At 39.9% G+C, this 26,897-nt stretch overlaps 2 protein-coding genes across 2 annotated transcripts; one reads left to right on the plus strand and one right to left on the minus strand.

Moving 5' to 3' along the window:
* Window positions 1-56: 56 nt before the first annotated feature.
* patl1 (PAT1 homolog 1, processing body mRNA decay factor) lies at window positions 57-13,172 on the minus strand. The gene is made up of 20 exons (XM_079337518.1): window positions 13,057-13,172; window positions 10,825-10,930; window positions 10,404-10,610; window positions 8,862-9,125; window positions 7,850-7,938; window positions 7,490-7,570; window positions 7,055-7,255; window positions 6,690-6,791; window positions 5,817-5,903; window positions 4,844-5,061; window positions 4,574-4,718; window positions 4,127-4,244; window positions 3,937-4,034; window positions 3,102-3,161; window positions 2,845-2,990; window positions 2,602-2,761; window positions 1,661-1,786; window positions 1,126-1,217; window positions 512-661; window positions 57-397 (listed from the first exon to the last, which is right to left on the minus strand). Exons 1-20 carry the CDS (start codon window positions 13,069-13,071, stop codon window positions 376-378), a joined length of 2,487 nt encoding a protein of 828 aa, XP_079193644.1. The 5' UTR covers window positions 13,072-13,172; the 3' UTR covers window positions 57-375.
* A 1,191-nt stretch (window positions 13,173-14,363) lies between these two features.
* On the plus strand, window positions 14,364-17,966 carry LOC306819900 (uncharacterized protein). Its single transcript, XM_079337519.1, has 4 exons — window positions 14,364-14,551; window positions 14,907-15,014; window positions 15,494-16,082; window positions 17,259-17,966. The coding sequence occupies exons 1-4, from the start codon at window positions 14,405-14,407 to the stop codon at window positions 17,456-17,458; spliced, it is 1,044 nt and encodes a 347-aa protein (XP_079193645.1). The 5' UTR covers window positions 14,364-14,404; the 3' UTR covers window positions 17,459-17,966.
* The last annotated feature ends 8,931 nt before the right edge of the window (window positions 17,967-26,897 follow it).

Below are 26,897 nucleotides of genomic sequence, written 5' to 3' on the forward strand. Positions count from 1 at the left end.
ATGTTTTTGTTTTATCCTCCAAATGTTAATATTGTGTGGAAGAAAGGGGACAAAAATAGCTTTTATATAATAGAAATACTTTTAATTTGAAGGTTTGTCACAGGCATAATCGTAAACAAGATATTTAAAAATGCAGATTTCATTTTGATCGCCATTCAGACTCATACACTGAACTTACACACACACATACATGACACAAAAAAAAGTGACTAGATTCTGCTGGATTAAAATGTTCCATCTTGGATTCACCTCAAGAGCGCGCATGCACGCACACACACACGCACACGCACGCACACACACACACACACACTTGACAGTCACAAAAACAAAAAGGTCTGCATCGAGTGGGAGGGGTTGTGATGTCTGCTTTAACTTCTACCTGGACAAAGCAGAGATCCTGAAGAGGGAAAAAAAAAAAAAAAATCGTTAGCTTTTCACACCACACGTAACAATAGTCATTGCAACAATGGAAGAACATTTGAGTGTGTGTGCGTGTGCTGAAGTCACTAACTGTAGCTTGTCCTGCAGCAGCTCCAGCCTCTGCCGATCCACGTAACGTGACAGGAGGGAGAGGAGGTTTGGAGGGGTGAAGAGGGGGGGAGAAAGGGAGGAGGAAGGAATACTCAGCAGCTCCCTCGTCACTGAAAACACCAACTCAGTCCTGGATGGGGGGGGGGGGGGGGGGGGGGGGGGGGGAGGTATTGGAGAGGGGAAATGTATCAAAATTATTAAAAAGAAGCAAATCAAGGCAGCCCCCCTAAAGCATCTGATTTGAATTATCGGTCTGACTTTTCTAAGCTGACTTGCAAACTGTATTTTCCACAACATGTCCGGTTGTAAGAAAAAAATAAAAAAACTAGAGAACATTTAGTCTCATAACTCTCGTGATGTACGCATAATTACAGCCAGTGAAAATAACGCAATGAAGCATCCAGTTTTCATTTAGAAATCTGTCTCTTCGGTGCTCTTTATAGGGCTTTGAAAGCTATAAAAAGTCTAATATGGCACATTTTCTGAGACCTTTCTTAAAACAAACAGCCACTATGTCCAGGTCGTGTATCAGGGACTGATGTGGTCTATGGAACCATAAAAGAAAACGACATCACTGAGAGACGAGCAGCTCACCATCGATTGTCGTCCATGAGTTGACAGTTGGGGTCGGAGCTTTGCATCCTCTCTCCTTCACTCAGGATCAGATAGAGCAGCGTCACACCAAACTAGACGAACACAAACAGAGGTGTGTGTGTGTGAGACAAGTGCGTGTGTGTTTAGTGCTCACACAAGAGCCAAGATAGCTCAACGCTGTCATTTTAAGGTCGGAAGGTTGAATTTGAGATGTGTGGTGGGGAACTTTCCACGTCGGAAATTTGAGAGACATCCAGATAACAGACATCCTGGAATAATACAGTATTAGAGTTAAGTGTTTGGGGCTTTGTTGTTTGTTGTGCCAATATATTGTGTTTATTTCTGGTTGAGGAAAAGTTTATTCATTATTCTTGGGTCCTTTGAACAGTTGGCTAATCCAAATCTGACTTCAGTACTTTAAGGCTCTGAGGTAAGTGACCCCTCAACATTTCATAGTGTCATCCATCTTTGCTTTAAAGTTAATGAGTGACTGTGTCCTTTGAATCTGGGTTAATTTGCGTGGCTCTGTGTGTACCTTGTTGTGTAGAACTGTGGCCAGCTGACCCTCGCTGCCCTGAAGCTCCTGGAGCAGGTCTGTGAGACTGGAGCTCGACAATGACTGGATCATAGCAGAAACTGGCTCCACTAACCAGCACAGCACCTGAAAAAGTGGGCGGAGACAAGAGGACAGAGGTCAGAGCAGGAAGCTGTGATGAGCAGAGCTTTTAATGGTTGAGTTCACGTTTCTTCCAACAGGCGCTCACACTCATGAACAGTTAAGCCCAGTACGGATCAGTACAGTTTGGATTGGTAAAGCCTGATCCTGTTTGAGTTACCACAGCTGGATGCCGATAGCTGCGTCAGCTACTTAATAGCGTCACATGATAGCAGCACGACACAGTGTGCCCCGCTAATAAATTCAACAAAGGAGAGAAGTGTGACACAAACAAAACCAATGATGGAAGACATCCAGCCGTTCATCTACTCTGTCGCTAACATCAGGCTTTTTATTTCAAAACGCAAAATCGAGCTTTGTTTCGGAGAAGGCTGTGTGCGGCGAGGAGAAATACAGACGTAAACAATCGACAGTGTATTTAAACACGGCTCTGTCGCACAGGAAGTGACGATTCTGCTGAACAATCAACAGACTGCAGTATTTAGGGTCAGATCGGTATACTTGGCACCCCAACCGAAGGATACCAGAACGTAGGACGGTGAGGATCGGTAATTAGTCTATGAAAACGCTGCGAGACGAACTGAACCTGCAATCTAGCTCACTGACTGCATGTTCTTCACCAGAGGGTGTCGTTCTTTTTACTTTACGTATTTATAGACAAAAACAACTGTGGATGCCTTCCGCTCCAGCATGAAGAGGATGCATGTCGAAAGAAATGTAAAGTGCAGATCCTGCAGGCACAGGAGTTAACTGGAGCTATATTTGGATGTGAAAAGGATGACGCAATCTGAAACAGTTACCTGATCCTGTTTGTCCTTCTTTGCTAGGGCGGGAAGGTTGCGGGCAATCGCCATGACAACGGCGGTGGCCTGAGGCGATGGCAGGAAAGGGAGGAGCCTGGAGATGAGGCGCTTGCCCTTCCTCACAGACATGATCATCACGCACTGCTCATCGCTCACTCTTCAAAACATAAAGAAAAAGGATGAAGTGTTTGTGGAGGAACAGAAGCACAAAAATCTGATTCATATTTGTCTTCCCCTCACCTGTCGTCCCACTCCTTCTCCCGCAGAGAGTTGCACAGCTGCACTGTGTTGGTTTTGTGCTGCTCCAGCAGAGCCTCGCGATCCTCCTCTGGCGTTTGCACAAAACGTTTCTCGAAGTCTTGAACTTCGAGCAGCAAACTGTACATCTGTACATGGGAACACAAAGAGGAATGAATGGGAGATATTAAAGGTTCAGGAGAGTTTCCTGCAGTATGAATCATCACATGATTGACATGTAAAGCCTTTCCTCGTCTTACCTTCTCCACGGTGTAGAGGATCTGTCGCCTCTTATTCCACACCTGCTTCTCCCTTTTCTCCTGGAGAGCAGGAACAAAGACAACAAAGAAACAGAATGATTAAATGATGACATCTTGAAAAAAGAGCTGAGCAGTAAAACTATCTTTACAAAGGAAGTTGTAAATATTGTTTGGGCATGTTGTTTATCAAGATTTATTTTTTAATGATTTTATTTGGATATTAGTGGACAGGAGTATGAAATCAGGGAGAGAGAATCAGATGTGGCATCCCGACCTAGCTGTTGGACCATCGGTACCCCAAACTTTTAGCATTTGTCTCCTACACAGCATCACTAAAAATGTCAGCATGTTATGTCCAATGTGAACTCATGTTGTCCAATTGTGCAGATTTTTGTCAAACTATAACGACAGAAACTGTTTTTAAGAAAAATGTTGATGTTATAGTTTGACCCTTGGAGGATTTATGTGAGGGAAGCAGATTTTCCTCTTATTGCAGCAAGAGGTTAACCAGTGCAGACACTCTGGGTTTTTTCTTCTCTGAGTAAGAAGAAAGTAAAAGCTGTTTGCTTAATCTCCACTTTTGTTTCTTTTCCTCACACTGATTTGCTTAGCTGAACAACCAAACCAATTTATTAGTGATGTATTTGATGTATTTCTGTTTGGCTGCTCGTTGTCTGTCTGAAACTCTGTAACTTGTGTTGCTGCTTGAAAAAGACATTTTTAATCTCAATGAGTTAAATAAAGGTTACATTAAAAAAACAAAAAGCCAACTGCAGTTTCTTACAGACAGAGAACGATGTGTAAAGAAGAAAAAGAATCAGACATGCAAACAGACCTCGTCATCCGTGCGGGTCGTCACCACGGCGTCGATCATTTTTCGAGGGTTGTTCACACTGGACACCGTCAGTTTACCCAGAGAGCCAGCAAACTGAACTGTTGACACATACAGCAACATTCAGTCTCCTGTGTGTGAGGACCAACCCTAGTTGTCATATTTAAATGTGGTTTGTCCTGCTGTCTTTTACCGGGTCTGTAGGTGTGTTCAACTTTGGCAACCTGTGGAGTGATGAGTTTGGTGGCGTGCTCCTTCTTGCTGCTGTCCCTCTCTTTCTCCTGACGCTTCTCCATCTTTTCATAGTAGTTCTGCATAGGTGTAAACACACACACACACACACACACACACACACACACACACACACGCAGAGTAAGTGATCTTATCTAGACTGAATGAGAAAACAGATGTCTGTGGCGAATCATTAGTGACAGAGGAATTTGAACATTAAACGGCGCATTCTTGGATTTTACTGGTTAAGTTAAAGCTCCTGTGAGGAGGTCTGAGCTGGTTCTGAAACACACTGATGTCAACATTCCTGTAAATGACGCACAAATGAGACCAACTGCACAGTGATTGATTATTATTTCTATATAGTGAAATGACCAGAGACAGCAGGGTAACAATGAAACAAACCCACCTGGTAGTAGTAATCATCCAGGTACGGGTCAGTACTCTGCAGCTGCATCATCTGGATCTTAGTGACCCACTCCTTCTCTTTCTGAGTCATCAGGTTACTGTAGGGGTCTCTGCTGCGCCGGTCCATTCCCGTCCTGCTCCGGTCCCTACATGGAGGTCAAGTGACAAACATGAGGAGGCTTTGACAGAGGGTCTGGTAACATTTGATAAGTGTTATTAACTTTAATTAAGATAAGCTTTATGAACAAAAAAACCCAAAACAAGTCCTTACCCTCCTCTGTTCTGCATGCGCTGTGTTAGCATGCGGCGGTGCTGGGGGTGAAGGTGAGTGGTGTTGTGCCGAATGGGCGCATGGTTTAGAGGGCCGTGAGGGGGTGGTGGGCCCATTCTGTGACCATGTGGAGGAGGAGGACCCCCGAAAAACGGCCTGAAACCACCACCGCCGGGTAACAACTGAGGAGGTGGACCACCACGGGGGAAACCAGCCACCTGCAGGAAGAGAGAGAGAGAGAGGAATGCCCTTTATCTTGAGGGAGGCGGGAAGTTTGAGAAGAGTCAACGAGTGTGAGGGAAGTTGATTAAATGAAGAAAACAGATCTCATTTTTAAGTTGAGATAAGTGCCATGAACACTTCGATAAAATGGCGATGCAAATGTTTAAAAACCTTACCCATCACTATTTCTATGGTCCGATCTCTCTCTGGATTTTCAGCGGCCATTGTTTTTACTTTTATTTGACCAATTTTGTAATTGATAAGGAACTACAAGTTGTCAGAATGTCAACATTTCTAAAAGGAACGACAGGACGTCACATGAAGATGGCCACTATGTGAGCATGGTCTCAGTCTCATATCAGCAGGACTGTCTTCTTTCATTTGTATTTGAGTCAGTCAGAGAAATGTTTCCTCTTTGTTTCAGTTGAGGTCAACAATTTATTGAACTCGATCAAAATTTTTCCTGATCTTAAATTAGCTCCCCCGTATTCGATTGCAATTTTGGTTTGATGAGGAAAGGAACATTTATTTTAAAAATGATACGTCTTTGGTGTCGTTGAACATCTGATCTATATTTGAGTTACAAGAAAAACACTGCCTTTCTTTCTGTGCAATAAAGCAGCTACAAAACCAGCTGAGCTGTTTGAATTGAGCTTGTGTGTGTGTGTGTGTGTGTGTGTGTGTGTGTGTGTGTGTGTGTGTGTGTGTGTGTGTGTGTGTGTGTGTGTGTGTGTGTTTTCATGGTGCCAACCTGTGAGTTGAGCAGCTGGGCCCGTTGGATCTGAGACAGGACTGGACCAACTCCTGGAGGGAACGGACCGCGACACAGCGGAGAGTTCTGAAACAAAAATAAAGAACACAAACAGAAGCTTCAAACCACTGAAACCATGAACATCGATTTAATTCACCTCTCTTCTTCCCTTTAACTTTCATCACACGTTTCGACGTCTGTGCAGTAAAAATGAAACACTAAAAACATTCCACAAAGATCAGACTCAAAACAACATACTTGGAAAAACCAGAAGACTGCCCTTGCCTGTATCGCAACTCTCTAAGGCCCACAAATCTGTTTTACTTCAACAGTTTAACCTTTAAAAAAAGATTTCCTGTTTTGAAAGGGACAGACTCCAAGAGGGTAATGATCCAGCTCAAGATATAGACATGCACATAACAGAAGAAAGACATCTTGTATTAAGTGAAAGAAACTCTAAAACACAAAATGGACTCAAAGAAACATCTGAACCAAAGGCTCAAGAACATTTTAGACAATAATTCAATGAATTGTTGGGCTTCTAAAAGAGCAAATAAGTTCAGCTGATGCCCTAACATTATAATTATAGTGTCACTTTCAGCAGGAAGAAGTGACGTTTATATTAAACCGTAGTGTTGAAGATATTTTTGTTTCAATTACATGACAGCTAAACACTGACTACTTGTTCCATCTCAAACAAATAGAAAAAAAGGTTTGAAGATCCCACGTTGAAGGTTTTCATGAGTGACATCACTGAAACTCTTTCAACTACTCGTGTTGTGTCATTGAAGTCTGGAGGGACGGCCAGGACGTCGTGCATACACAGCTATAAAAAGGGTCGGAGGGGGAGGAGGGAGGACAGGAAGAACTCACAGCTATATTGAGCAGGGTGTTGGGTGATAGTCGCTCGGGGAAAGGAGGAGGGTATCTGTGCTGCACCGGGGCTCTCACATGAACCGCTGTGGGATGGTGGATCTACACACACACACACACACACACACACACACACACACACACACACACACACACACACACACACACACACACACACACACACACACACACACACACACACACACACACACACACACACACACACACACACACACACACACACACACACACACACACACACACACACACACACACACACACACACACACACAGAACAGGGTTAGCAAAGACAATGCTAATGCCTGAGTAAACTACAAAATGAATTTAAGTAGTCCGTCGTCTACCTGATGGTTTAGTGCGTGGCTCATCGGCTGTTTGGGCGGTGTACCAATAGGCACCGCCCTCACCGGAGGGGAGCCAATCACAGGGGAAGAAGAACGTGGCGGGGGAACCCTTTCGGACAAATCCCGTCCTTCATCGTTCCTCCCCGGAGGAGGCCGCTTAGGAAGGCCGACCTCCTTGATTATGGACATGAGTGGACTATCCTGAGGAAAAAGAAGGGGGTAGGTTACACACGAGAGCTGGGTTCAACCATTTCCAAAAAAAACTGCTTTTCTTTATATTTAACTGCAAAATATCTGAAAATGCCTGTCACTGGAGGAGCGCCAGAACTTTTTGAATCCGTTATTCATGTAAAGCCCAAAACATAAATATCCTGTGACATAGAGAAGGGTGTAGATGCTTTTAAAACAGAGATAGAACGAGTGTGTGCCACACACCTCCATGTGTGTAACCAGTCCAGGAGTGATGCTGACCGGTCCAAATCCCATGCTGTTCTCCCAGATACTGTGAGAGTTCATCTAAGAGAGACAATAGAGGAATAACACATCTTACACAAATACATGACATGTATAATGAGACAAAATGTCCTTTTATGAGGAAATCTGAAAGAATCACATCCCTGATGTGACTATTTTTAAATTTGTTTAGACAAAAAGAACCACAATAAAAGCAGAAGACATAAAACATGAGTATAATGGGAAGCTGATTCTGACATGGGTTATCTATAAAGTGATGGTGTTTAACAACTGTTTTTTGAATAACAACACACACAGAGAGGGGAGTCTGAAAAAACGAACCTGGCCCATGGGAGTCGCCCCTCGGCGCATCAAGTGCTGCTGCTGTTGGTAGCTCAGCATGGAAGAGTGAGGAGGACCAGGAGGAAGGCCTTGATACAAACAATGAAACACACAGAACCGTTAGGGCAAGATTGTCAATAAAGGAATCTGCTTCAAAAGGTAAATGTGTGTTTGCCTCTTGTTATAGGCCAGTTAGAAGCTACTAACCCAAGGCATTTGGTACCAATCATAGACCAACCAAGGATAAAATACAGTACGGTACTGCAGGTGTGCCACGCAAGTTCATTTAAAAAACAAAAACAGCTCAGTATTGGAAGATTACACTAACATGTCAACATTATATATTTTAAGAACTGAACTGGAACATTTTTAATCTTTCCGATTTCTAAAAGATTCTAGGAAAAAGCAAAAGACTTGCACGTGGCAGAAATGACACGTGTGGGACCAGAGGATAATCCCCTGCCTGTCTGTGTGCTGTGCTCTGAGGGCCTAGCAAACGAGGCCCTGACACCCAGCAAGCAGTGAAGACACCTCAAATTAAACACGGATCGCTCAGCGAGCAACTCAGTTGGATACAAAATCCCCTTTTCCAAACTAAATGTGGACGTCGTCACACGTTTGAGTTCCAGAGAGCAGGACAGCCTGGTGAAGTTACTCACTTTCAAACTGATCTTCACAAAGAAGCACTGTACACGTGAAGTACACTGAGCTGTGTAACAGAGCACTGATACTGATACGTCTTTTCGGAACTCTTTCCTGTGTAAAACTCGATTTTCACAACACGTGACATCAAAAACAAAGAGCAGAAATAAACCTGGCTGTGATGGATAATGCTTACATTGCAAAGTAATGCAGTCTTAAGTGTTTGTCTTAATGCTCACTTTTGTCTTCATGTTTCAGGTTGGATATTTATTTTATTAAAACATTGACATTTTTAGGCTCATGTAAAGCAGCTAGGATACAAGAGTCATCTTATGACATATAGATTTGGAGGCGTGGCATGGAGTGTAACCTGAGGTGGAGGGCCCAGGAGGCAGCTGGTGCTGGGCGTGATGGGGATGCTGGTGTGGCTGGTTGGGATGTGGGATGGAGGAGGGCTGGGGCAGGACTCTGGAGCGGTCCAGTCCCTGCAGAGCGGACAGGCTGGGTCCTGATGAACCAGGAGGGGGCCCTGGCCTCTCAGCTGCTCCGACCCCAGCAATGGCCGGGTCAGCCTCCAGGATGAGTCTGGCGAGGGACTCGGCTAAGCCACCTTCACCTGCTCGATCCTCGGCATCTGCAACAACAGACTCACTTTAGAGTCACTCACAGGTTTAGAACTGTGCGCAGTAACTTGAAGGTAATAAAGGTAGATTTCAATCTTCGTCCTGTTCTCACATATTTGGGGACTAAATGTGGAATAGGTAGAAACACTTTTGGATATGTTCCAATAGATTGCCTCAATGTAAAGTAAGGTTTACTGATGATGACATAACTAAGCAGCCTCACGCTGCAGTACTTAATAAATGACCTCATCCATGCTCCCACCCACACCCGGAATTTTCTCCGTTTGATTTTGCAGAGCTTTCCACAAGTGCTGGCTGTCAGCCAATCAGCTGACTACTCAATTATAAACAGCTGGGTTTCCCCCCCGTTTTTTAATTCTTATTGAAAAGCTGATCAAAAGGTTGTCACTGGCATTTCATTACGTCTAGCCTATCCAATCAATACGAGCAGTAATTAAGAGACGCCTGCGTGCTGTGTGTAGAGAGGCGCACACGCTCAGCTGAGAAGACGCTTCAGTTGTTGATGGCGCTAACTGTGTTAGTGAAATAGACGAGACAAGTAGAAGAATGAGACTTTACAGCAGAGAGAGAGAAGCTGTCGCCATGATTTTTTTTATCATATTATTTTACTTTTTTTTTTATTTCTACTGTTGCCTAGACTACAAACTAATTGACATTTTGTTGCATGGTCATACACGACACAAAGTAATGAAGTGCACAGTGTCACCATTTATTCATTTTGTAACATCGAAAGGCAACGTCAGAGACCAAACATTACGCTCTGCGGTGACAATAATTACATTCTGTAAAAGTAAAACATTTAATTCCCTAAGTCACACGATGCGAGTGGCCGACAGGAATGCTACACGAGGCGTGTGCGTTCACACAGTTGGTGCACATACACACAAACGAGCATTTGATCAGCCAAGAATATGCATCTTCTTAAAAAAGGAATAGCTGTTCACAAACTCATTGAGCACAGTGTGGACTAAACTGCAACAACAGGTATGACTGTCCTTTGCAATAATTGACGGTTTATAATAATGTTAGCAGACTCACTCTAAAATAAATTCAATTTGCTCTGTTTTGCGTCAGTAACCTTTGAGGGCAAAATGTGTGACCAGCATGTCTCTAAAATGATCCATTCAGTCTGTGCTGCAGCCAAATAATCGCAAACAATCCGACTGTCTAACAATCCTTCATCTTAAAAGTGACCAAAAAAGAGAAAGTAATCCTGAGACTTTGCGGAGAAATTGATGCTATCAGCATCTTCTTATTTCAACACAGACCTGGGGGAGGAAGTCCATGGGAGGACGGGGAGAATTTGAGTGAAGGGAGGGACGAAGGAACGGGGAGACGGCCCACAGAGGAGGGGAGTGGGGTAGAAGAGATGTCCCCGGCTCCTCCTAAATCAAACTCTCCCCCCATCCCTGCTCCAAGCACGTCCTTCTCATCGAGCCCAGCAAGGCGTTTGTGTTCCTCCTGCCAGTCATCATCTGAAGGAGCAGAGGAGAGACCGGCGTTGTTAATTCTTACATAAAGTTCAGCAGAAACATCTGTTTGTTTGTTTCTGATGGATAAATTAGAAATAATTCTTCTTTAAAGAACAGAAGTCTTGACAAGGTTTCATGTCGTCATCTTCCAGAAATACAGCATCAACATTGTCTAGTATTTATTTTGTCATATTGTTATGAATGCATGATGACCCACCGATGGCCCCAGCTCCGAAGGTGTCGTCGTTGAACTGATCAATTTCATCTTCCTCCTCGACCAATCCATCGTCTTCCTCCTCCAACGTACAGTCTTCATCCAGGGACTGTGAGCAGAAATATGGTTAAGCCAACATCAAGGTTTTTTTTCTCATGCTCATACAAACCGGCAGAGAAATGCAAAAATGGTTTTACAAGGTCAGGCCAAATTAATTTTTTTAAAAACAACACTTTAGTATAATAAATGAATGGAATCTAGAGAAAGACGGTGAAGGTTATACAAGTCAACTTTTTATGAAAGAAATATCCAAGTGCAATGTTAAAAAAAATGCTGAAAATCAATGAAAAAGAACAAAACGAGGGGAGTGGATTGTGAGAAATCAACTTCTACTGAACTGCTACACATGGCTCCATAAACTACAACTATGACAGAGCTTGTGGTTGACTTGATTGGAGTTCATCCATGTTTTGTTTATAACGTGTTTTTTGATAGAGATATGTGCTGTGTTTGAAAACAACCTGCAAAATGTGCCGTGCCATTAGGAAACATTTATTGTGTGAGAAAAATCACAGGCCCATGCTATTAAATTGCTTCAGTAACAAAACATTCCCAACAGCCAGTGGGAGGATTTTGTGATTCTGTGTGACAACAAAGGTTTTCAAAAACACCACAGACAATCAGAACTCTTTCTTCAGATTTACAACAGAAACACTTCTCTCCTTTTCAGTATCCACTACTGGATCCAAATGTCTGGAAACTTTTTCAACACTGCCTTTCAATTTATGACAACAATCAACACATGGCTGTCTAGTTTTCCCTTGTGCCTGTCTGTAGATATAGTACACGAATCAATCACAGATATAATTAAAAATGTTACTAACTGTAACACCTGGAATATCCCAGACTTCACTGAACAAATACAATCAGTGACTAAGCTATTGTTTGCTGTCTCTAACCTGCCCGCATCCCTCTTTGATGGTGAATGATATTTGCAGTTTTCGGGTGTCTTAATCAGTTTATAAATCAATATTAATCTAAAATATTTCCTGCAAAGTAATGTCTCACACAAGCTCATATGCAAAGATCTGATCAAGTGCTGGCTTGTGCTTATGTCAGGCTTTTTTTTTTTTTTGCCTCTGCTGATGGGCACCTCATGCTCACACGTACAACATGTATGCTTGGGTGTGTGGCTGTGGGAAAGTGTTTGTGTCACTGTGTGAATGGCTGGTCATTGATCAGACTGAAGTCTGGCATCCAGGCTGAAAAATAAAATGCCCAATTCCAGTCTGACCAGTGCCCTGTTAATCCTTCTGAACCCTTAAGAGGAGCATCATTTATTCTGTCTTATATTTACCTACTGTCTGCTTCACTTCCTTTCTTTGTTGTTAAATGTTTAACACACCACAGGCAGTTCTAGGTTAAAGTAAATGCAGCTGACTGTAACTAACACTTCTGTTACATTATAATATATCAGAGGAACCTTCAAGTCTTCTTTTATCCGGTTGAACTGAACTCTAAACCATGACCTCCACGTCCCTATAATAGTCCCCACACAGGACTGTGAGCTGTTTTACCTTTGAGAAGTGAAGTGTTGCCTTTAGTTGCATGTTAATCTTGAGTAAGACACTTCTGAATCAGAGTAAGTTAATGTAAATACTACAGCAAAACAGACAATTATCCTCACACATAAAGCAACCCAGCATGGTTTCTCCTTGCGCTTCGGATAAACTGAAATTACAGCTTAACATTTACGTTTCTTTAATTGCAACAGTTTGTAGTCATATCTTTAAAACACTGATCATCAATGCAGGATATAAATTAAAGCCACGGCTGTTTTTCTGGCACCCCGCAGTTAGCAAGATAACCTATTAGCCACAATGCTAACGCTTACGTTAGTTACATCACGTCGAGGGAAAACTGATGCCCAAATATCGACCAAGGAGAGTCTTTATGGACGGGGTTGCTATCTGTCACAAACTGGCTTTTCATAGAAGAGGCCGGTGTGAAATGGAAACCCTCCGTTTAGTAGGCAGGGGAAGGGAGAGCTAAGGTTTGGTTCATACCAGGAGAGAGGTCTGCTTTCAGGCCGTCGACCGCATTGAGTGTGCCAGCCGCGTAAACAATACACAACACTGGCTGACTGAATCACACGCAGCCTGGACTTACAGCCAGCTCTCTTACAACGGCAAACTGTTGTATTTGTGAAAGGAGTTTAATAGAAACACTACTCACCTGAAATCGAAACATTTATCTATAGGTTTTCGGGAAAAGAGGTGCATCAGGAGCGAGGCGCGCAAATGACGCAACAGGAACGTCGACTTCAACGTATGTTACGTCAGTACGTGAACGAGCACGTAATTGGGTACGCAGCGAGGGCACGCACCATAGACGGACTTTTTCAGATGTTTTTTTATTTCATCTGTATTTTTGCTTATGTATACTTGCTGTGTCTTAAGTATAGTTTATGTATACATGCATACTTTTTTGTTGCCTATGCAACATATTTAATCCCCGATACTTTGTTTTAATTAAAGGAGGAGAAAAAAAGGGGCTAGCACTTCCGCATTGTCTTCTTTTTTTAAGAGTGGGTTGTCAGACTAGATGAGTCTAAATAATTGATTAAACTGGGAATATTACAAGAACAGGAAGTCTATTTACTGTCTATGGCTACCAATGGACTATACCTCTCTACCACATAATCTGGTGATAGTGCTGTCATTCTTCTTAAACGCATTAATCAGGTTTACTACACTGCAATACACCGAGCCGCTTAAATTGTCCAAACCTATGTTCAAAAGTAGAAAGGTGAAAAACCGGCGGTGACAGACAACTGAAGGAACGGTAAAGAAAATGTGATACCCTTTTCTTTATCTAATCAGTCATTGTGAACGTTGGTTGTTGTTGTGCATTTACTCATTAAAATGTCATTCATTGTTTCGCAAATACCGATTTTCTCGTTCTTATTTTCATATCTTAAAAACTTCACATTGTTAAGACAATGCCAGGTAGCTTGTCTCTACATTGCACGTCTTTTTTGTAATGCTTTACTTTAGAATACAAGAAAACAAGAAAAGTCTTAAAGAAATCATTTTCAGACGGAGTGAAGTCAAATAAAGTAATGACATTAAATCACAAATATATTACAGCCAAAGCACAAGGAAAACCATAAGATAGAGCTGGTAAAATATAGAAATAAAGCAATAGGCACATTCTATCTCACTTATTTATGAAAAAATTAAAAAGGCCTTCTAACCATTCATGAAGATGAAATGCGTTCTTAGAGCTTCTGAAATCCAAGTTATGGTATCTGAAAGACATTTTAGTGTCATCAGTTCATAATGACAAAACCAATTGGAACGCTTAACTACATAGGCTATTGATAAAATAACATGACCTTTTAGTACATTTGCTATTTTTTCTTGTGTTACTAAATGCATGTTTCCTTTCATTCTTTTTTTATTTATGTTTAACATTGAGTTATTATCTTTATTATCTGTTACTTGTCTTCGCACGTGGCATGAGTGAAGATGTTTTGTCTGTTTGTTTACAGGTGTGTGTGTGTGCAAGCTTCAGCTCCACCATGGTTCAGAGGCAGCTCTCCTCTACCGACCATCTGATGAATTCAGGGTTTGGTCTCCCTTTTCCTCGCCACGGCCTTCAGCTCCTGTTTTGGTTTGCCAAAGACTGTGTGATGTGTGAACTTATCAAATGTGTTGTTATAATGAAGGTAATTTTGTTTGTCATTTTATTTCTATTTTATTTTTATTTTACTGGGACAATGCATATTAAAAAAAAAACATTTCTGTAAATATACCAGAGTTAGCCATAAGGCTCATTGTCGCTTGATAAAAGGCTCCCTGATTAGTTGTGCTGTTGTACTTTCTGTAATCAAATCCATATTTATACAGAGAAGTGATATGTATATGTATATATACATACATATCTATACTATATCTATACATATCTATTTTACATATATGTATGTGTGTGTGTGTGTGTGTGTGTGTATATATATACACACACACACACACACACACGTACATACCACTGACATGTGGGCTGATAAGAGTCTGTTTCCACAGCTGGTGTCTGATTGTTATCCAGAAAAAGGTTGCTTCGGCTTCCATCTGTTTGGTAACATTGAGGAACTTCTTCCTGTTCTGAGCCGACCCCGAAAGCGTAAGAAACAGGTTTGTTACATTTTTGCATTTGTTTCTTTTTCCTCTCTTTTATTATGAAATACTGCAACACTTATATACATGAAGATAAGTTTGGTTGTGTTATTCTCCATCTCGTGTTGAAAAAGATGAACAAAAACTAAATTCCAGTCCAAACAAGCCACAGTCTCACAGACTTTTATTCCACAGCTTGTGAAAGGATGTGATTTATTCAAATAAGTTATATTCTTTAGCAGCAACACATGAAGTACACTGAATAAACTTCAGGGGTGAATCATGGCCGACGTGACAAACAAAAGTTGTCTATCAAAGAGGTATACTAGTAGAACTGACCTATAAAATCAAAGAAACTATAATACAACCATTTACCTCCCCAAACAACGAGACTAAGATCAAGGTTCACCCCTCCAAAAACTAACATGCTCCAGTTTTTGTAAGAAAGATTTTCACTCTTTATCTTAATTTTTCATTTATCTCTCTCTCTCGATTAGGTTGCATACTATGAAGTTGGCAACCTGAACACAGAAACATACCCAGCTTCTGAAGACCTCCCAACATATGTGACGCAAAATTATGGGTTTTATGGCGATTATAACACAGACCGCATCATCATCTGCTACCAGATGAGGAGCAGGGTGGTGGAGACGATCTACATCACCAAACACAACAGAGCCGCCTCTGGGAGCTTCAGTCCTGATCACACCTATGAAATCAGCTCCGAACTCATCCGAGCCCTGCAGAGCCCACACATGGATCTCCCCTCTTTTCTCACCCAGATGGGCTTCTATCAAGATATTCCAGTGGTGAAATGGTGTGATGCAGATGTGATACATGACCAAACTGAGCAATTGTTTGACATTTTCGACACCTTCACTGGCTTCAAAGAAGAGACACAGCAAAGCGATTCCTTTGGGTTCTTCTCAGAAACCTTCAACCAGAAACTATTTAGCAATGCGAAGAAACAAAAGTACTACAGTGATGTGCAACATGACGACAGGACACTTAAAGCAAGCAAGAGACCAAGATATGTGAGGCAAAGTAATATCCTGTTTGGTTTGGAGAAGTTCTATAAAAGTAAAGGTAAGTCTGCATTTATTAATGTTTTCGTCTCTAAGCTCTTGGCAATTTAATTGTAACCATAATGTTCAAAGAATCATTTCATCTGAATTATGTTGTTTAACTTTAGCTCCAAGCTAGTTTTTGTCTTGTTTGCACAGGTTTTCATTTGGCATCAAATAACAGTTCACTGACAAATTACAACTAAAATAATGATCAACTTGTTTTTTTCCCCATTAGAAATATCTTTGGACAATACAATAGTTCAGCTATATTGGTGGTTTGATATTGTTGCAATATTTCAATTGATAATATTTCGATAACATATGGATGTGTTAGTAACGCCATTATAGGATGAAAACAGTGCTAAATAAAATGAAGAAAAAAATAACGCAAGCTGATCTCCCTCATCAAATATATAAAGCAATAATATTTGCTGATCAGTGCTCATATGGGTAAAAACTCATCGAACCTAGCAGCCTTTCGTCTGTATGTGTTTGACAGAGAAGAGGGATTCTATATCCAGCCTGCCAATTTTTCCTCATTGTCGACTGCACAGCTCCTACAACATTTTGTGTTTTTTTATTATTTTTAATCTTTAAAATTTTCAAGTTCTATTTTATATATTTGTAATTTATTCTCCTATTTCATTTATTTCAATTGCTAGTTCTGCTTGAATTCCTTTGTTGATTGTTTAGCGCCAATACACCAAGAGAAATTCCTTGTATGTGTAAATATGCAAATATTTGGGTACATAAAAAAAATTGAAGATAGGACCGTTCTAATTTAGTAATAATGTTTTCAGGTATGCACAGGGTCTGATCTGTAATATAGGGCAACCACAGGTCATGAGGAGTATACAGTATATACTGTGTTTTTTTTTTTAACGTCTGGTAAATTTTGATCCCAGAGCATGTTGTTTGGTTCAGTGTTGCTCCGTTCTATCACCTTGGATCTGTGAATACCTTTAAAATGTCCTGAATATATCATCCTATATAACCAAAGAGATAGCACTGTTCTAAGTATCTCTGCAAAGTTGTTCATCAGGAGCAAGTTTGCAAAACAATCTGTATCTTGTACTGTACCTCTGCACAATTTTCAAATGAAGGTTCTCCCTCAATGTGTTTTCCGAGGATTTAAATAAATAAATAAATGATGATGATGATAATGCTGCTTCATGCTTTGTGAATTTCTCTCTAGGTTTTGATGAAGAAGACAAGAAAAAGAGCAGAGGTGTTATCAGCCTGGCTAAGATCCTCCTCGGTGCTGGAGTGCTCCTGCTGGCTGTCAGATGTATCAACTGGCTGAGGAGCTGCCCTCAGGTGAACGTCCACAATAGGATGTCGTTGACAGCTCCAAGTTATCGACATGAATATCTAATGTTGGATTATGTGTACTAGAATTTTGAGTGGCAAGCTTCTGGACTTCTGTGTAATAAATAATTAAATTCATACTGAAAGTGATTTGTAATTCTTAGGTGTGCTGAAAGTCCTGTTTGGAAGTGCACTGTCAATATGTGATATTTCAGATGGCACTTTCTCTATTTTCCACACTGGAAAAACCTACATTTTTTGTTTTGAATGTATATGACTGAATGTATTTTAATTACTGGGTGCAAATCTTACACTTTAGCTCAGACCATAAAGTAATGATGTTAGCACAGAATGACTGTACTACAGGAACAAAATTAATGTAACTTCACTTCTTTACCAATAACAACATCATATAATAAATCTCAAATGGCAAGTTTACTGTGAAGGATAACTTGAACTGACAGATTTAAATAAATAACGATAAACTTGGTCCCCATTTCAGAAAAGACATAAGTACTCCAGTAAGGACCCAAGTGGTGGTACATTGGGCTATGGTATATTCACCTCAGGGGTTTTGCTTTGTGGGAGGTCCGTTAGGCCCCCACTTCCCTCCTTTTAAGCCCCGTTTCCAACGAGTGGTACAGCGTGCATTTTGTGGTGTTCCTATACACTAATCCCGGGAAAGATTCCCAAATGACCCGTACCGTCCTACTTTTTGGGACCCTGCCGTTGGGGTGCCGAGCCGACCCGAAGAGGTGGAGCTAAACACTGCAGTCCGCTGATTGGTCAAAAGAATCTTCACATCCGGCAAACAAAACTCCACCGTGTTTAAACCATTGACTGTAAACACACAGGCGATTGTTTATGATTGTTTATTGTATTTTATCCTTAACGCACACAGCCTTCTCTGAAACAAAGCTTGATTGAGTTTTTGTAATAAAGAGTCACATGCCAGTAACAAAGTGGATAAACTGCTGGATGTCATTGTTGGTTTTGTTTGTTTCCTGTTTTTCCTCCTTTGTTGAATTTATTAGTTAGCTGTTAGCTGCTATCATGTGATGCTATTACGTAGCAGCTATTGGCATCTGGCTTACACGTCGCCTACCAAATAGGGCACGGGTGGCTGTGGAAACGCAAACGGGATCAGGCTTAATCGAACCAAATATTACCAAACTGTACTGATCCGTATCAGACTGTTGTGTGGAAACGGGGCTTTAGACAACCTCTTTCACAGTCCCAGCTGCTGATGTGTTCTCCCAAGTGTGACACCTTTTTTTCACAACCTTACTGGCTGTCTGAACACTAAAGGAACACTTCTGAATTGATTGGGCACCACTCATTTCTTCACTACACTGGTGCAGGGGTTCACCTGCCCAGTACTGTAGTTCAGCTAAAAGCTTTTCAAGAGGGAGACTAGTTACAGTACAGTGGAGAATGGATGGTCACAATGGATGTTGAATCTTTATTGATTACTCAGACAGGCTGAGTAAAATTTATATAAAGTGTATCATTCCAAAAGTCATATTGAAAAAGACATTGAATAAAACAGCTCAGAACAAAAAGATATTATGCATAACACATTTATAAATAAATAGAAAAAGACAATTAGATAACATTATAACTTTATTTCACTTTATTTCTCTTGTATGTTTCCATAATGTATTATTATATTATATATTATCTTTCATCAGAATGTACCCATCTTTAATCAATAAATTTTGTATTTAAAACAAGATATCATAAAGGTATCCAGTTTTAAAAGACAGCATACAGATGGCTGAATATTTTTAAATAAGGTGTGAATGCATGGACAAAGCAAAGTTTAAAGCATAAGCTCATTTAACAAAGCAAATCACTTTCTTATGTGAACATTTTAGCATCACAGATCTTGTGTTTAAGTATCTGGTATGAAATGTGGTACACACTGTGAGAAACTGTTTAATAAGAGGTTACATTTGTGAAGATTTTTTCTATTCTTACAAATATTATCTCTGATTAAAATATAAGGAACAGAAACCTCTGTGTTCCCTCTATTTTCGCTTCACCATAGTTGTGTGAGTGCACACAGGCGGAAATAAAGACAAATAGATGGTCAGATCACGACAGAAGGTACATATTGAAGGACACCAGTGGACTGACAGACTAGCTGTGATGGAGTCAGAAGAACAGATTTATGTTAACATTGAGGACCTGCAGAGAGAGAAACATAAACGCTACAGACCAGAGGAAACTGGTAAGACAGTAAAATTAAAATATAATTTTATTCAGCTTGCTATAGAGCTTGGGGGTTAAAGATATGAAGCCATATAAAGAAAAGAGAAAACCAACATTAGTTGAAGCAGGATTAGATGCAGCTATGACACTCGGTTGAATTTCTTTCAGAATATTGCCCAAAGTTTCTTGTCTTGTTGTTAAAGCACACGTCTTTTAACAGAAGCCCTAAAAAGACACGTTTGTTTACTCATTCTCATAAGCAGGTTTACAAGCAAAATCCTTTGATATGCATGCACATCATCTTCTAATCTATTTTACTTTTGTCGAAGTGTTAAAAGAAATCTGGATTAGGATCCAGATACAGACTTTTAACATAGAAAATATATATATATGTTTTTTCACACATATGGAAATCTCTTGAAAATTATCTGGAGGGGCTGTGTGAACATAACAGCTGAAATTTTCCCTCAGACAATACCAGGAGTTTCTCCTGCCAGACCCCTGGTATTTTTTCCGCAAAAAGTCCAGAGGGGCTTATGTGAGAACGCTGCAGCTTATAAAAGGACGAAGTCTCGCCTTTCTATTTCCAGTACATGGGCCCTCAATATGAACTTCTACTGCATGTATTCCTACAGCTAGATTTTCTGCTCCGGTTGGAATTGTGCCACACATTTCACATATGTTGTTTCTGGTTTTTAAAGATAAATTTTGAGGCAAAAAAAACCTCTGATTTATCGCAAACAAGTTTGATAATGGTAGGTTTTGTGTGAGGCCTGCTTTTGACATAAATGATATACGTCATCACCCGCATTTGGTACGCTGGTAGTACAGGCATGGCAATTTCTCTGCTTCACTTCACCACTTCACATATACTACATATAGTCTTTCTCATTGTGTTTTCTACAGCCTTAAACTGAACAATTATACAATAAATCATCACACCCTTGAAGTGAAAAATGATCATTTAAATCCACAAACAACATATTGCTAATTGGGGGCATATAATGACTGGGATCAGCAAATAATTATATATATATATATATATATATATATATATATATATATATATATATATATATATATATATATATATCTAAATTGAAACCCATTTTACATTCTCGGAAGGGGCAGGACTATTCTACAGAGAAATCACCTTGAGCCAATAGGAGTGGAGTGATGTTTATTCACTGTGAATGCTGCACGGTGCATAGAGTGTCTGCACGCGACCACTACGACCTCTGTGCACATAATTAAAATACTGCATTATGTTTTCTGTTTGTCCTTATGCTGTTCTCCGCTCTGTTCTGGATGTTGTCATTCTGTTGGACTGCACAAAGCCTTTATATAAAGGAAATATTGGTATTATAGCGTTATGTAGCAAACTGTTGCTATGTCTGCTACCTCTCTATTGTTTTTTTACGTCACATCTTACCATAGAAATGTCCCTGCTCCCCTTCCTGTCTGACAGGGATATAGTTTCCAGCTGTGAGGTGCGTATGTGAACAGCGAGGTCGGGAGAACCTCCGGAGCAGTCCTCCTGTAATTATCTAGATATTATCCAGAGTGCATATATAAAAACGGCTATACAGATAATCATTGCTCTAAATGAAACTTACTGTGTCCATAGGGCTTACCAAAGTCCACACAAAAAATGGTCGGCAAAATTGTTGTCTTTACTCATATATTTCAAATTATTTAATTAAAGTTTACCCTTTTAGGGGTTCATATGTCCAATTTATGTTTTATGTACATTTAAATACGTTCACAGCCGGTAATTTTCGAAAGAAATCTGTTTTTATGTCTTGTTTCTATGTCCACTCCATGCAGGCTCTCTCATCTGCCTGTGTTTCTAATGTTCCGAATCCCCCACGAAGAGAAAACATTCTAATCAAATAGGTCGGCCAATCTGCTCGCTACTAATCAATCAGTCGTTCGACTTTTTTTCTCAGTTATGTCCCGCCCCTTTTACCATATTTGAAATGCTATAATCAGTCCAGGGGAGCTTGTGCTTGCTACAAGTCAATGGGCTTGGATCAGTGACATCATTGGTTTGTGATGTTGCAAACCCATTTCTAACGAGGGTGATCAGGGACCGAGGAGGATGTGCAGCTTTGCTACTGCTAACAGGAGGATGTAGGAGAAGCCGTGTTTCAGTGGACTTTGAATTTTTGCACATAGATGTGCCTAAACATGCACAAGAGACCTTTCAAGGTGCACAAATGAAAGGAACATTAAATTTCTTGTGATGCAAATTTCTCACAATTTTGACATATATAATAGAGGGCATTATTTTTTGAATGCAGAAAACTTTTTTCCCTCGGGATCAATAAAGTATCTATCTATCTATCTATCTATCTATCTATCTATCTATCTATCTATCTATCTATCTATCTATCTATCTATCTAACTATAATAAGATTTGAAATACAACAATATCTAGCTTTCTATTTCCCTTAACGAGACACTTTCCAAACATGTTTCCAGACAGGTCTGCGGTTCTTAAGAGCAAAGACAACCACAATCTATTTGTAGCCTAACTCAGAAAAACAGTACAAATGATACCTCAACACTTGGCTCTTTTTATTTTATATTTTATATACGTCTTTACGAAATATTGACACCACCAGGAGTATCCTGATTCCTATATCCTATATCCTCTATATATATATATATACATAAAATTACAACAACGCTTGAGGCCCACACCAGATTGGTGTGGAAACAGCCCCGATGTCAACATGACATCAATTCCACAGTTCCACAAGCCAGCTCCATTGTGCAAAGGTCAAAATATACCCTCTCTTCACTTTTGTACAACAAAGATCATTATCCATATTATTACACATTCAATGGTTCCTCCTTTACTCTGTTAATGTATATGACACAGGACTTTAGGAGGCCCTGTTTGTCATCAGAGCTGTTTATCGTGGTGTTATAACCCTTTTTATAGCAACAAATAACACATCAAAACTAAACTTCTCTGAAAATAAACCTTGTGTTAAAAACAAAGTAAGTCTATTTTGATTTTATAGTTCGAACCCATGTCCCATCTGTAAACATAGAGGAGGCGGACAATATGACCTATACTGCAGCCAGTCAGTAGCGCTAATTGTTTTGGCCACACTTTTTGGGGAGCTGACATGTTATTCATCTGTTTCACTGTCTCTGAGCCCATAGATTAACTTTAAGCAGCTCACTTTAGACGACTTAACACAGAAGAAACATTGATTTATTTGAACAACTCTTTCATCAAGATTATCTTTTACACTTAAAGATTGTAATTCCATGACTGGTAATTGTAACTTAACCTCATAAGAAAAATGAAATGTTGGCCTTTTTACACCCCATTATGCAAGACCTATGAACATGAAGATGCTTACTCAGCCCTGTGAATTGTGCACCTGCAGAAACCAAGCCGGTGAGAACTGATGTTGCGGCTGGAAAACAAACTGAAACTTCCCCACTTTTTAAAGTGTGTATGGTTTGTCTGGGCCTGCTGTGTTTCCTCCTTCTGACCACGGCCATCGGAGTCGGCGTTCTCTGTGAGTTTTTCAAGAGACAAAAGCTGAAGTGGAGAGCAGAAGAAGGAAGAGAAAGTTTAGATCAAGCAGTCATGGCTTTTACAGTTATAATGTTCTGCTATTTTTCCTCTCCACTTAGATAATCAGCTGTCCAGAGACCTGGCCAATCACACAGCAGGGAAACACGAGCTCCTGGTCCAGTACCAGAACCTGACTGATGAAAGAGACCAGTTACGAATGAGTTTCAAGCATGCAAAACTTGAGCTAAGCAACCTGACGAAGACTGTTGGTGAGGATAAACGATTATGAACCTATGTATCAAATACAGAGATAGTATGTTTCAGACATTTAAATTTAAATAAAACTGAGAAAAAGTAATGCCGTTCTTCTCAGTAAACCACAGAATTAATTAAATGAAAACCTTTTGTTGTTTATTGCTTAAACACTGATTGATTGTTCCATGGCACACATAGAAGCAATTATTCTCTGTGTTGATTTAATTATCAATTGATTTCATTGATCCCATCAACCATGTTTTGTTTACCTGCCTAAATGTTGGGTGGGTTAATGACTAAGGTTAAAAAAATCCTTAGCTGTTCACCTGGCACAATCATAATGTGGAAACATTATTCATTTCCCCCCTGAATGCTGGTTATGACTACAGTAAAGTTTTAAAGTTAAAATGAATGGCATTACCTTCTGCTTCCTCTTACCTTTGAGATCACTCTTTAGCTGCACTTTAAAGTTAAACGGTAAACTAAATAACCATTTTACATTTGTGAATGTGTGTTGTCTCATTGAACATTTGAGCAAGCTTCCACAAGCTCAATGCTAAATGAAGCCAAGGCCACTAGCATGGATGTGTACTCTAACCAAAGTCTAACATGCTAACATTACTGAACAAAGATGACCATCATAACCAGCTTATCATCTTCAGTGTGAGCTTGTCAGCATGCTAAAATAAGCTAACTATTGATGGGGGACCATATTTTAAATATAGCATGCCCACATGTATTGGCATATGGTACCATTTGATCATTAGTACAACTTTCGATACCAAAATCATGTCTCCCAAGACCGAATAAAACTTTATTTGAAAAATATGTTATTAATATAAACTTGCACCAGTAAATGCAAAACACAAAGATTGCATTGGTGTAATGGAAAAAAATCATTTATTACCAGATCGGTGACCTACACTGGTCAGGTGGTAGACAAAATCCCGAATTTCCCCATTGGGGATCAATAAAGTAATATCCTAAAAGGTGCCCTCCTGAGCAACCACTTTAAGTTGATCGCCTATGACAATTCCCTCACTGAATATAGCCGCAACAGTGCTACTTCAATCCTGTAGCCACTTTGTGTTTGCTTTTTTAAACATGACTTTCTTTGCTGGCGTTTCCATTGTGGAATACTGAAAATGGAAACTTGCAGTGAATTCAAAACGCAGCATATCCGATGCATCTACCCCTCTTCCTGCATACATACTAAGCAACAGCCAGAGTACCAAGATCAATTGACACATGGACAGACAAATCAGTATTGAACTTTGATTTGAGGGTCATGACAGATGTTTTCCCACATCAGTCAGTTGGTGCAACAACAGCTTTGGAAAATATATTAATTGACTTATAGGCTACAGGAATATCAGTGATGAAGGAAGACGAGTTGTTTTGGTACTGTATTCAGAAGTTGACCACTGTGTCTGTCCTCAGGTAAGTGCCCTGATGGATGGAAGAGATTTGGTTGCAGTTGTTACCTCTCTTTAACATCAGCTATGTCATGGTCGAACAGTAGACGGACATGTCAAGACCACGGGGCAGACCTGGTGTTTATAAACAGCAAGAGAGAGATGGTGAGGATCTATTTCCAGAATTTATTTTACTTTTTTATTTTAAAAAATTTATGAATTTATGAAGTGCAATTTTTTTTTCTCCCACCTGAAGATGTTTCTGAATGAGTTTAAAGCACATTCCAAGTTTTGGATTGGTTTAAGTCAGTCATACAACCAATTTGGAGGGAGCTGGAAGTGGGCTGATGGATCATCACTTAAAACTGCGTAAGTTATTTAAGAGATTCAAACCTTTGAAAAGTATAATTCATGCAAATTCATAGCATATGACACACCATCATAGTCAAATGATAAAAAACATGCACACTGTTTTATGAATAAAGATCATCACTCATATTTAGCATTATTCATATCAGTGCTATCTTTTGGTTTGTATCCTGGTGAAGTATAACATTGCAGAAACAAGTAAATGATATAATACATTTAGAGTAGTATCAGATACATTCTTATATGATTTGGAATCATGATGATTAAATTATTAACACTTTCTCTCTTCCTCCGCTTTGAATTTATACTATTTTTGTTGTAGGTACTGGCATGATGGATATCCGGAAATAAGCTACAATAGGCGAACACAGTTTCAGAGATGTGCAGCTTTCAACAGCTTTGCAGGTGGTTTCTATATGTGGGTTATTAAATCATGGACTAGTGAGTCCTGTACCCAATCCCTACCATCAGTTTGTAAGAAGGAGGCTGACATGTCTGTTATGTCCTGGTAAATTCACTAGAAATTATATCAAAGAACGGTTTCATTCCTGTAAATTTATCCTGACAGTGCTGCTTCTGTCGATGATTCAGTGATGGTTCCCAATGAAAACTAGTTCACTTGATTTAGGGCATTTATTCTCTCTCTTTTTTTATTCTATGTTCTTCTGTTCAAATCACTTTGGTCTCCTCATCCTCACCATGCTTGTATTCTGATTTAGCCACCAGAGAGTGCCAAAGTTACAATTTTACAGATCCAGATTAAACTTTGTGCAATATCATATCCTTCTTTTGTTCAGTCAATTGCTCATACATGTTGGCGTGGTTTTCAAATGTAAATGCAAGAGGAGACTTAGATCTGGATGTAAAGTAAAAGTAATGTATTGATTGTAATGAAACTTTTATAGAATATCTTAAATATTTATGTACGGTACCTTTTTTTCACCTGTGCTTTACTGTTGTTGTTTTTCCTTATGTATATGAAACATGCTTTGGGTTGCAATAAAAAGGTTGGAAAAAATGTTCAGAATAAAAAATCATCAACAAAAAAGGTCAAAAGAAAATTGAGCTTGGGTGAATATAGGCATGGAGTATCAGTTAAAATAAACTCACATATTCACAATGCTGCCTTTGTCTACTGTCTTCCTCTTCCTGTTTCTGTTAAAGGGAACCTGTTTTTTTTAACAGCACCTCATTTATCACACCTGTCCTTTGTTATAAGTCAATAACTGACATTGTGGTGATAAGGTGGCAAGAGTAAAGTTAGCTTTGTATTTTTGCATATGAACTGTACTGTACTGTGCTGTGCTGAACTACAGGCCCTCATATCCATGGTTTTCTTGCTCCATTATAACCCTAATGAAGGAGACCATGTCAAATGTTCCCTCAAAGCTTGTTTCCTACATGATCAGAAAACCCAGAGTTTCAATGAGCACACAGCTTGTGACAAATCCCAAACAGGGAAATACTGTCATATATTTACAAACTCAGAGCAAACAATGACTCTAGAAATATTGACACACAACAGCTGCATTTGCCAAATGCAGGAAGAACAAGTCTTATTCTGTCCTTAATATGCTGTGTGTATGTTTTACACCTATCAACAGATATCTAACAGGCTTCAAGAGAAGTCAAAGGCTGGAGTATAGTCAAATGTTCTTTACTGTTGTCACCATTGTTTTTGGTTTATAAACCAGAAATGATATAAACAAAGCATGCACGACTTATTACTTGC

Source organism: Symphodus melops (assembly GCF_947650265.1).
Source record: "Symphodus melops genome assembly, chromosome: 2".
NCBI lineage: Eukaryota > Metazoa > Chordata > Actinopteri > Labriformes > Labridae > Symphodus > Symphodus melops.